The sequence below is a fragment of the Eschscholzia californica genome, unplaced genomic scaffold (assembly GCF_041429995.1).
Source record: "Eschscholzia californica isolate CP2 unplaced genomic scaffold, dmEscCali1.0.p SCAF_6, whole genome shotgun sequence".
NCBI lineage: Eukaryota > Viridiplantae > Streptophyta > Magnoliopsida > Ranunculales > Papaveraceae > Eschscholzia > Eschscholzia californica.
In genome coordinates this window covers 33233983-33245617 of record NW_028238483.1, presented here as the reverse complement: position 1 = coordinate 33245617, position 11635 = coordinate 33233983, and the positions used below count along the sequence as shown (strand labels likewise).

Here is an 11635-nt window from a genome sequence, read left to right as displayed (position 1 = left end):
CGCTTTGGGGAAAGCTAAATATTTTCCGGGGTGTGAAATTTTAAAAAGAATATGCAAAATTTTGAAAATTTTCCGGGAAAACATAATTTATGGGGAATATGTTTGAAAATAACAATAAAAAACCCTCCACCTCACCTCACCTCACTCTCTCTTCACCTCACCTCTCTCTCCACTTCACCTCTCTCTCTGTCTTCTCCGACCAGGTTGCCGGCAGGAAAATTTTCCGGCCGGCGACCTGGAAAGACAAAAAAAAATCACTCTTTCTCTCTAGAAACTCCGGTGAAGGGGTTCCTTCGCCGGAGTTTCTAGAGAGAGAGTGAAATTATTATTTTTATTTATCTTTTCAGGTCGCCGGCCGGAAAATTTTCTGACCGGCGACCTGGTTCGAGAAGACAGAGAGAGTAGTGGGGAGAGAGAGAGGTTAGGTGGAGAGAGAGTGAGGTGAGGTGGAGGGTTTTTTATCTTTATTTCTCTATAACAACTTAAAATATAAAATTGTCAAACAAAATTGACCAATTTTTGACCAAGTCTTCACACTCCGGAAACTATTGCTTTCCCCAAAGCGCTGGCCATTTCTTTTTATGTAATTTTGTAAATTTCTTTTTCTGTAATTGATTATATATGATCTGTTTTTTTTTTGTTAAGTATCTCTGTGATTGAGGCATGATCCAAAAATAAGAAAAAAGGAGTATTGTTGGGTTATGTAATTTCCTTTTATATGTTTGTTTTTGTAAATTTTGTTGTGTACGTTATGTTAAAGGGTGTATTTATAAATGAGATAAAGTTAATTACCTTTATTTTATTTTAAATCCTGTGATAATTTAGAGTTTCATGAACAGTTGTTAATTATTAATTTTTATTTTTTCTAAATGAGTAAATCACCCGAGTTCGTCCGGCGCGAGTCCGATGGAACCCGCTCGGGCAGTCGGGCTCGAACGGTCTACGTGCCTTGAATTGTGTGAATTTGTCCGACCGCCCGGCAACTAGTAGCGGGCCAGGTAATGTAGTGCCCGAGTCCGACTTTATTATGCCCGAGCCCGATCGTACCCGCCCGATTCTCACCAAGCAGGTGGTGTTTCTTTAGAAGATCCATGTTTTGGCCCTTTAGGAAAACAACAAAAAGTGTCCTCGTAGGAAATTTTGTAATCTAGAAAACTTAAGATTTTCTTTCAAATACATTTTACTTTCTCTGTCCAAGGCAAAACCAACGTGAGGTTCGGGCTCCCAATTTTGGGAGTCCTTCAATTTTAGGAGCCCCGCAGTTTGTCTCAATTCCAACGTCGGGCTACTAAAAGGTGCTCCCAAATCTAAATTATGTACGTGTGTAGTGTACGTGTGCGGACTTCTAATTTCAACTACAAATTATTAAAAATTAAAAAATTAGAGAAAAAATTGGAAAAAAACAAATTTAAAACAATTAAGATTTTTATTTACAAAAAATAGTTTAACAAAAATAATAAAAAAGATTTAGGGGCCACCCCAAATATGGCCGTTGGGATAGCCCAACGACTATATTTGGGGGTGTTGGGACGGGAGCATGGGGCTTCCAACCCCACCGGAAGCCCAGCCCCAGTGCTCCTAGGTTGGAAGGGGTGGGATGGGGCTCCCAAACTAGAATTGGGTGCCCAGCCCCCACCCATGTTAGTTATGCACTAAGAAACTTTTTTCGTCATTTTTCTTTATCTTCGACTCTGGCAGGTAAGTTATTCATTAAAGTTTTCACGTTCCTTCGATGATGTGAAAATATATTCACATGGGAGAAGATGTATCTAGCGACCGAGAATATAATATCTAGGTCATCTACACTCATTGTTAATTGGTTTTGAGTCATCCAACCACACATTTAACAAGATATCAAAGCTGGTATCAAACAGAGAGATAGAGACAACAAAAGATGTAAATGGTCAGGAGTTCAGTTTTTCAGACCATTTTAAACTTGGGGGGCAAACAAAAGATGTATTGGAAACTATCAAAGATTGAAGTGAGTGCTAAAACACATATCCCTTATATGAGATTCGTGTAAATTTATTAAGACACAAAGAAGAACAAACTTCTATTGCTGCCAAGATTTTGAGGAATATCAAGACATCTTCAACCATGAAGTATTTTAGTACAGCATTTGCCAAATGGTTTCGGTAATTTGACATTGACCCATTTTTTGTTTAGGACTAATTCCTTTCCTTTTGATACTCAGTGGACTTAAAATATAGTTTTTTCTTTTTTTTTGTTTATGAAAGGCTTAAAAAATGAATTTTTAGGTTTATAGTCCAAAAAACGGGACCTAATAGTAGATATAATCCTCTCTAATCCTATAAAGGGTTTTAAAACCAAAAAAATAATATAAATGGATATCTAGTCCATTTGGTCTCATCTAGAGAGAAAACACAAATTTCTAGAATAAATATTATTTCATAATCCCTAATCTAACCTTTCCATATTTTATAACTAATTTATATTCGAAATCTATGCATATCTTTTTCCATATTTATGTCTCATATTTCTCTCCAATCATGTTTCTATTCAAAGTAAGGATATCTTCATTATTATCTCCCATATTTCTCTCCAATCATGTTTCTATTCAAAGTAAGGATATCTTCATTATTTTCAGTAACGGAAACTCTTTATTTGATATCTCTAAAACCGATTTAGTTGACAAACCTCCATTAAACTCAGAAAATCTTCTTCTTCTACATTATATTGCTGTCCAAATTCATCATTATCAGGTTTAATACTTTCGAAATCTTTATAAACACCATTGTTAATATCTAATATTTCTTCTTATAACTAAAACCCTACTTATTTCGCTCTATTATAAAACGTATCAGATTTATGCTACATATCTATAGATCTGTTTACTAATTCATTAATTTCGAATGTATGATGTTTATTTTCTCTCTCTAAAATTTTCATAACTGTTTAAGATCTTTATGTTTATTCCTTATTCAATGATTTATAACTAAAACCCTAAAATTTTCATAACTGTTTAAGATCTTTATGTTTATTCCTTATTCAATGATTCCTTCAAAGTTAGTATGTTATGTTTGCATCAAGTGATAATATCATATTTCTTTAGATCTATGTTTAATCTTCTGTTGTTTCTGATATTTCGTGAGATCAGATTATCAATTATCAATCGAATGTTTGATGTTTATTTTCTTTCTCTCTCTTAAAATTTCATTTATGTTTTTGATCTTGATGTTTAATCCTTCAACTAGAGTTTGACATTATTGCAATCAATCATCATAGCAGATATCTTTAGATTTGTAGTTTAAGCTTAATGATATTCTCATTTTTTTTGTTCAGATCTGGTTTTCAATCCCTACGGATTTATGAAACATTTGTTCTTTCGTACGGTTACTCATAACAGAATTTACAGTACATGTACTGTATCGTAAATTACCACAATCTATAGTAAATTATGGGTAATTTACAGAACATTACCCGTGCTTTAACACCAAAACAGTACTCATTTCATTAGTAAAAATACTTCGCTTTACTATCAAATCTCGTGTACTTTTCAATAAAGTATATATAATTTGCGTATATCTTCATGTTCTTACCATTATGTATATAATTTACGTATAAGTGCTCATAAATTATGTATTATTTATTTACCATTACGTGTACTTTTCACAAAAAACAGTAGCCTTGATAAGTTTACCAAACTACTCAAAACCTTCAAATGTTGCCAAAATTTGACAAACATTATATATAATTTACGAAATTGTACATGTAGTTTATAATACAATATATGATTTTTTTTTTTCTTTAATGTATGTGTATTTATGTGTAGATTTTATATACCAGATGAAATTTCAAAGAGAATCATCAAATCAAAGTGAGTCAACGAAACTAATGGAGAGTACATGGACGGGCACCATTTTTGAACCAAAGAAGATTTTGTACTTTTTTTTTTGTAACAGAATGTAAAGGAATTATATGTAATGTAAAAGAAATTATGTGTAATTTATTGAACAAGACCCACATACATTTGATAAATTATGTTGTATATTTGACAAATTATGGTTTCCTCGTCATAAATAATACATAATTTACGTATTTGTTTCATAATTTGTATTCTATGTGTATTTATGTATGAGTAAAAACGAAAACATATGTTGCTTTAATGTTCTCAGAAAAATATACTATTTCCAAAACTGAAAGTTAAGTGAGAGAAAATGATATTTATATGTTTTGTATATTAACCCCCAAATCACGCTAAATTGATCCTAGAAAATATACTATTTCCAAATCTGAAAGTTAAGTGAGAGAAAATTGATTTGAATCGAAAAAAATTTACATAGTAAGAGAGAGAAAATTGATTTGGTTTCCAAATCTGTAAAGAGAGAGAAAATTGATTTGGTTACAATTTTTGTTTTGAATTGATTTTGGAAATAGATTTGCTTTCCAAAACGGTTAGAGGATAGATAAAAATCAATTTCGGATTTATAGTTAGTTGCTTTAAATCCCCTAAATCACGCCCACATTAGAAACATTCCAAATTCACCCTGGAAAATTAAAAATCCCGTGATTTTTGTAGGAGGGACATGGACGGTAGTTTTCTCATAAAGAATGGGTTATTATGTCCATAATGTAAAAGGACTAAATATCCATGTTTTGGGAAGATTGGATCATAAACCTTTTTTGAATATTATTTTGGTCTATATACCCACGGACCCCTTAAAAAATACAGTAGTTTTTTTTTTTTTGTTGAAAGGTGGCTTAAAAAATAGTTAGTGGACTAAAAATAAATGGCTCAATAAGTCAACGGGAGAGAGGATTTCATATAAACATGACCGAGTTATAAAGAAAACAACACAGTAGACAAGATATAATGACGGGTACGTTTGATATCACCTATTTTATAGTTTTTTTTTCTATGGAAATAGGTATTTCCATTGTTTCATACGAAGTATAATTCCATCACTTTAATTCCCTAGAGATTTTTTTTCATGAAATAGTCTACTTTTAATTCCTTGCTTTTCTTTTGAAAGTGAAAAATAAAAATATGTTAATATATTCGAATACTTAAAACTTAATATTTATCTCCATATATGTTCGAAATGACATTTTTACCCACATAATTGAGCAAAATATACATTTACTTGCATATTGGACAAATGACATTTTTGTCCTTCTTACCAAAAGTCATATTTACTAAGTTGTCCAAATGACATTTTAACTTTTTGTAGTCAAAATTACATTTTACCCTTTCATAGTATCAAATTGACATAGGTTATTTCTTAAATGACCCCCAACTTTGTGATCAGCTTCCTGCCAGGCCCCCTAGATTAGTAATAATTTCCGTATGGCCCCCTTTTTCCGTTATCTTTAACATTCCGTTACTCTCTCTCTTCCATGTCATTTCTCTCTCTGTCAAGTCATCTATCACGCCATATCATCATCTCTCTCTGCTCAGTGTGAAAATATCTTATGATTTTCGGTTCTCTTGCTACACAGGCAAAAGACAGAAAAGATAGTCAACTTCCAAACTATCTATCTTCATGATACATAAAATAGTCACTAGTTGACTATCGTCAATACTAGTATCATCATAGTACTACTTCTAATTTTCCATTTTATTTGTTTTATGTATTCTATTTTGTCGACCTTTAGGGTCTTTAATTCTCGATCTATAGGATCTTTGAGTCTGTGTCTAGTCAATTTCTTCCCCTTCATATGACACTTTACATTTAATGGTACGTAACTCTCATGTGGTTCTCAAAGGAATAAAATTATCATCTTACAACATTTTGACTGTCACTTATGAATGAAACATGGTTTCACTTGGCCAAAAAAATTAGGGTGATATCAGAAAACAAGGTGCTATAAGAAAGTAATGATAAGCTGGATTTTTTGTGGTGCTTTTATAATTTGATAGATGTCTTCTTCTCTACCCCAATTCAACTTAGGGTACGAAAAGAAGCCCTTTAAGGGCATCTCCAATCCCAGCCTGTCTTAGGCCGAAAAAACCACTTTTTCACCCAAATTTTTTGACCTCAGCTCAACCTCAAAAATTCAGCTCCAACCCCAGCCTCTCTTGAGGCCGAAAATTTGTTTATGTGGGAAATGCGTGTGTGGCGTTTTTGTTGGTGTGCGAGAAACGTGCGTGGTTTTGTGTTTATACAAAACATGTTTTTGAACTATTTTCGAAATAATATTTTTTTTTTTCAAAGTTGAAAAATTATTCGGGGACCGACACTTTCATTCAATGTATTTTAATATTTTAATGCAAAAGTCAGTTTGTATTAATATAATTTTATTATTAATGGTGGTTTTGATTTTTAAGTTATTTTTAATTTTATATTTAATTGTTTAATATTTTTATTTTACAAAAAAAAAAATAAGACAGATCTGGCCGTTGGGTCCCCAACGGTCACATCGGGGACACCTTCAGTCGCCCCTAATGTTAGGGGCGGCTGAAGGAGCGGCTCCAGCCTCCGCCCCAGGCGACTGGGCCTGGAGCACCGGACGGAGGCCATAAATTTGAATTTGTGGTCTCCGCCCGGCGGGGTTGGAGTTGCTCTAAGACCATAACTCCCACCGAATGGTTTTTTAGATGATAAGGGATTCCCCATCAAAGAACAGCAGAAGAAGATAATACATAGAAATTGAAATTGGTTCTTCCGCCTTCTTCTATTAGTACTCCATTTCTCGTTTACCACACCCAAAGAGAGATTCTCCAGCAGATGAAGTCCTTAAAAGCTCATCAAAAAACAATTTAAATCTGAAGATGAAATCCGAATCATTTGAAGAAAAAACTTAAAAACCCTATTAAAAACAATAACCACCATTTCAACTCAATTTCTTTCCTGCAATGTCTGTCCTTCTGAATCTTGTGAAGTTAGTATAGAACTAAACCCTGATGAGTATTCTTTTGATTGTTCAATGGACACCATTTGTTTTGCTGATGAACAAAAGAAGAAATCTTCGTATAAGAAACTCAAGTTGATTGAAAAAACTTCACTTATTGGAGCATCTCCAATGCAAAACTCAAAAAAATATTTCTTTGTCTTATTTGTCGAGTTCCAATTGAGATTCTCACTCCTATATGGCGAAAATAGGTATTTTCAATTCTTGTATGTCTCCAATACAAGCTCTAAACTTTTTTATTTTACTTGTGGCATGGTTATTTTTGTACAAAATAATTAGTTATTTTGGAAATATACGAAAATTTGATTTTTATTGGTTGAAATTTAAATATCGATGAGTTGGACAATTAGAGATATCTCAAAAAGACACTCTAAAAATAGAGTGTCCTCTTGAGATATCTCTATTCCACCCTCGACACATCACGACACATCATCTTATAGATCCAAATAGAGTGTTGCATTGGACATGATTTTTAGGAAAAAACTCTACAAATCTTAAGTGGCACTCAGAGTTTCTAAGATTGAGTGTTGCCTTGGAGATGCTCTTAAAATCCTCTGCAATGCAACACTTTATTTTGATCTTTAAGATGACGTGTCTGAGGGTGGAATAGAGATATGTCAAGAGGACACTATAGAAATAGAGTGTTCTCTTGAGATATTTCTAATTGTCAAACTCATCAGTGTAATATTCTCAACCAATAAAAATTGAGTATTCTATATTTTCTAAAATAACTAATTATTTATTTACAAAATAGCTAATTTAATAAAAAAAAAGAAAAAGAAATATAGTTCACGTAAGAAAGTTAGTGAGAGGGGGAGAGAGACAATGGAGAGCAGAGGGGGAGAGAGACAATGGAGAGAGCCCTGGAAATAGAAAGAGGGGCAAAAATCCATCAAGTCAATTCTTGGACACAATAAAAGTGTTTGTAGATTAAATTTTGTTTACCGAAGTCTTTATACCCTCCAGAATTTTCTTCAGATTTTTTGAAAATCCATTGACACTTTTTTTTTGTTAAGAACTAATATATATCACAAGTGCAACACAAATTATTGGGATCACTCTGAACCTACTCAAACTACAACAATTCAAACTACAAGAACAATAAAAAGTTACAAGAATAAAGTTACAAGCAACATTAATCAATGAGCTAAGAGTCCAAGAGAGGAATCACTTGATAGGAAACCCTCGGAATTACGTTCTACTAAGAGCCAAGTACACTAGTGCTTCCTCTGCAATTCCCCTCTCACATGGGCATACACACATATCTTATGTTAGAAGTCCACCATTTCTTCGTCACCCTCACCCATTCCTTCTTGATCATCGTCATCGTCTATGTCGATCCCACCCTCACCTTCTAGCATCCATTGTTCAAGTTCATCTACTTCTTCACGATCATGGCTGTATAAACCGTCCGAGCATTCCCAATGACCTATACCTAACTCTTCACCATGACAAGCGATGTGTAAGAACGGTCGACTCCTTACCAAAGCATCCACCATTACACCTTTTATACTTCCTGTAATTCCAAACCATCTCAATCTTGGGAAGTAAGGTTTCTTAAACCACCGAAACGATAGTTCTGTGATTCTTCTACACTCAAATAGATCCATCAATCTTAAGCTACTCCCCAGCCACCCACCTTCCGCAACTTGCATTGAAGCTAAGGCCATCACCGAAGTATCGCCTATGCCTGGACACTCCCTCATTCTTAGTTCAACAATACGGACCTGACTTTTAGCGAGGAACAAAATTCCAGTGTCCGTGAGATTTGGAAGATTTGAGAGGTCTAAGTTTTGTAATGCCCGGCCAGAAGAACCATCAAATATAGAAGAAATGCACTTATCTGTAAGTCTCTTGCAACCTCTAATGGATAGTGAGACCAATGAACTTAGGACCTCTTCTCCCAAGTATGTCAACCCTGTATCACTAATATCAGAACCATCTAAGAGTAAAATCTTCAACTTATGCAGAACACTAATTGCTTTAAGGGCTTCATCTCCAAGATTTCGACAGTCTCTCATGTCGAGAACTCTGAGTTCCATGTTGTATGCCAAATGAAGAACAGCGTAGTTGGTTAAGAGATTACACCATCGTAAGCTTACGTTCGTGAGAGAAAGAGAAGTTGCAGCGATGTCATGAAACACAAGATCTGTCAAATGAGTTCCGTGACAGATTCTTAGCTTTTGCAAATTTGTGCATGAGTGCAAGATTGCCCTGAAACCTGTATCTGTAACATGACAGAAACCTCCAAAAGATATACTTTCCATGTTTGAGCACTTATCTGCCATTAAAAGAATACCAAGGTCATTGACTCGTCTGAAATAGGTTAGAAGGTGAAGTGGGCTCCGGACCAAGGAGAGATATTTCAATCTCCCATGTTGATTGATAAGTTGAAGACCGGAATTGGTTAAGTCAAAATTGGCACTCGGTTCTGTAATAGGTACATCTTTTAGGTCCAAATGAATCAAGTTCAGTAGACATCTACTAATCGTACCGACCATGGTATCTGTGATATGGTCAACCGAAAGTGACAACTTTTGAATATTGGGCAGTACAGGTGGTTGTACATGAGATGGAAGTTGTTGGATTTCATTGGTCGGCTCAAGTATTTGAATCATCATTGCCGAAGAGATTTCACCAATCTCAAGAGTTACAAGTTTTGGCGAAGCCATTGTCCAGGCTTGAGTATAATGATCCGGCAGAAACATCGAGATATCAAACATCAGGCTCAATGACTACAAAGATAAAACAAGGTTCAGTCAACAAGTAACAAAACTACCGATATGGGTAGCTATCAACACGGATCAACAGTGTAAAGAATCAAAATCGGACTACCCCCATTAAGAACAAATCGGCACACAAAGATCTAGAGAAATGCTATATATTGGAAAAAATAAACTACTCTTGTAAGTGAATCTTACTTCCAATTGGGAGCAACCACTAAAAAGCTCCTCCAGATCAGAAGTTTGTATTGTACGCCCTACTCTGTCAGCTACTGAACCCAAGTAAAGACACCTGAATTAAGTAGATACAGTAAATAACAAGTTTACTTTCTACAAAAAACAAACGATATACCAATCCCCTGAATCAAAATTAGTACCCAGATCATGATCATATCACTATTTTCAATAAAAAAGGAACCAATATTATTTTTTTTTTGAGAAATCGACTACGATCTACGTTAGTCGTTACAAGGCATTGATACATCATGAAGATGTGATAAGCACGATAACCACCCAAGTTAAACTTATAATGAAAGGGGTCTAAAGCCCAACGACATGAAAGAGGCCTAAAGCCCGACAAACTTATTGCACTATTTATACCTTTAATAACCCAAGTTCAATAACCATGGATTCCACCTCCCGTGGGAATCTAATCTAGAACATCCAGGTTTTTGGAGTTTATGTCAACACTTTGAACCACTTGGGCAGCCAAGTGTTGACAAGGAACCAATATTTTGAAGTGATTGAGCTAGTTTCTGATTTTTCAGTTTGTAAGTGATAAAAGTTCAGATGAATCATGATATTATTATTGATATAACATAAAGAAAGAACAAACCTCAGATCGACACAACGAGTTCCAATCTGGGAAAGCAATTTTCCACTAAAATCTTCACAATTATGCATATAAAGCTCTTTGAGAGAAGGCTGAAGAAGATAACTAATAGATGAATCATTAAGCCTGCTACAATCAACCTTGAGACTTCGAAGATAAGGGTTTGGTGGTAAAAGGGGGATCAGCAAATTAATTGAAGGAGCTATGTCCTGAAAAAGAAATCAGTACTTGCATGATAAATTAAATCGGTCATCAAGTATGAATATTTAGAAATCATAAAAAGGTGACTCCTTTATCCAAATTACAACATCTAGTATTTCAAGATCAGATCGATTAAAATGTTATGAACTGGAAATCATAGATGATAATTAAGAAAGGAAAATGGATAGGGTTAGTAAGAGGAGTGATTACTTACGATCAGGTGAAAATTGGGAAGGAAAGAGAGGATTTGAGAAGCACAGGTATTGAAGGTCTTGCAAGTGGTGGCGATTGAGCAGATCGAAGATATATCTAATTTCTCCATTATTGAAGCTAGAACAGCACTAGGCAAAGTTTCTAAACTTTGCTCATCTAAGTCATCTTCTACTCCCAACTTCTCCATTCTCTCTCTCTCACTACTCTCTCTCTCTCTCTCTCTACAGTTACCGATCCGATCTGGGGAACTTTGTGGAAGTGCTTGTTATTGGTCACTGAAGCTGGTAAGACTGGGCCTACTCATATTAATCTAAGCCCAGTTGCTATCCTCGGGGTGTCTTTATAATTCACCTTAAATGGGTTTTAGTTAGTAACTCAGACAGTGCCTAGAAAATTTGGTTTGTAAGAGAGAGATGTCAGTATTTTTATGGTGACGGTGGTGGAGTAGTATTTCTGTGGTGGTGGTGGTGGTTGTGATTTTCTTTCAAAAGCAAAGCATTGAAAATTCCAAAATTTACCAAAAAAAATTCCTTCCAAAAGCAAGCTCTAGACTTTAGCAATAAAGAAAAAACTCCGTTATGATTTTCTTTTTTTCCTTAAAATTCTAAAATTTACAATTTAGTCCTGAGTTTAATCTGATTACAAAATGCCCTAAAATTTGCACAGTTTGCAAATCTTATCCATTCTTTAACTTGACCCACATGCAAACACAGACTCTCATCAAACTTTGTTATTTCATTCATTTTGACCGGAAACACGGGATGTTACGGGAATAGAAGCTGGTATCATATAC

General features: G+C 34.6%; 1 protein-coding gene across 1 annotated transcript; it reads right to left on the bottom strand.

Moving 5' to 3' along the window:
- Positions 1 to 7908: 7908 nt before the first annotated feature.
- On the bottom strand, positions 7909 to 11400 carry LOC147533788 (F-box/LRR-repeat protein 10-like). The gene is made up of 4 exons (XM_086650855.1): positions 10844 to 11400; positions 10432 to 10637; positions 9795 to 9888; positions 7909 to 9608 (listed from the first exon to the last, which is right to left on the bottom strand). The coding sequence occupies exons 1-4, from the start codon at positions 11027 to 11029 to the stop codon at positions 8145 to 8147; spliced, it is 1950 nt and encodes a 649-aa protein (XP_086506981.1). The 5' UTR covers positions 11030 to 11400; the 3' UTR covers positions 7909 to 8144.
- Positions 11401 to 11635: the final 235 nt, after the last annotated feature.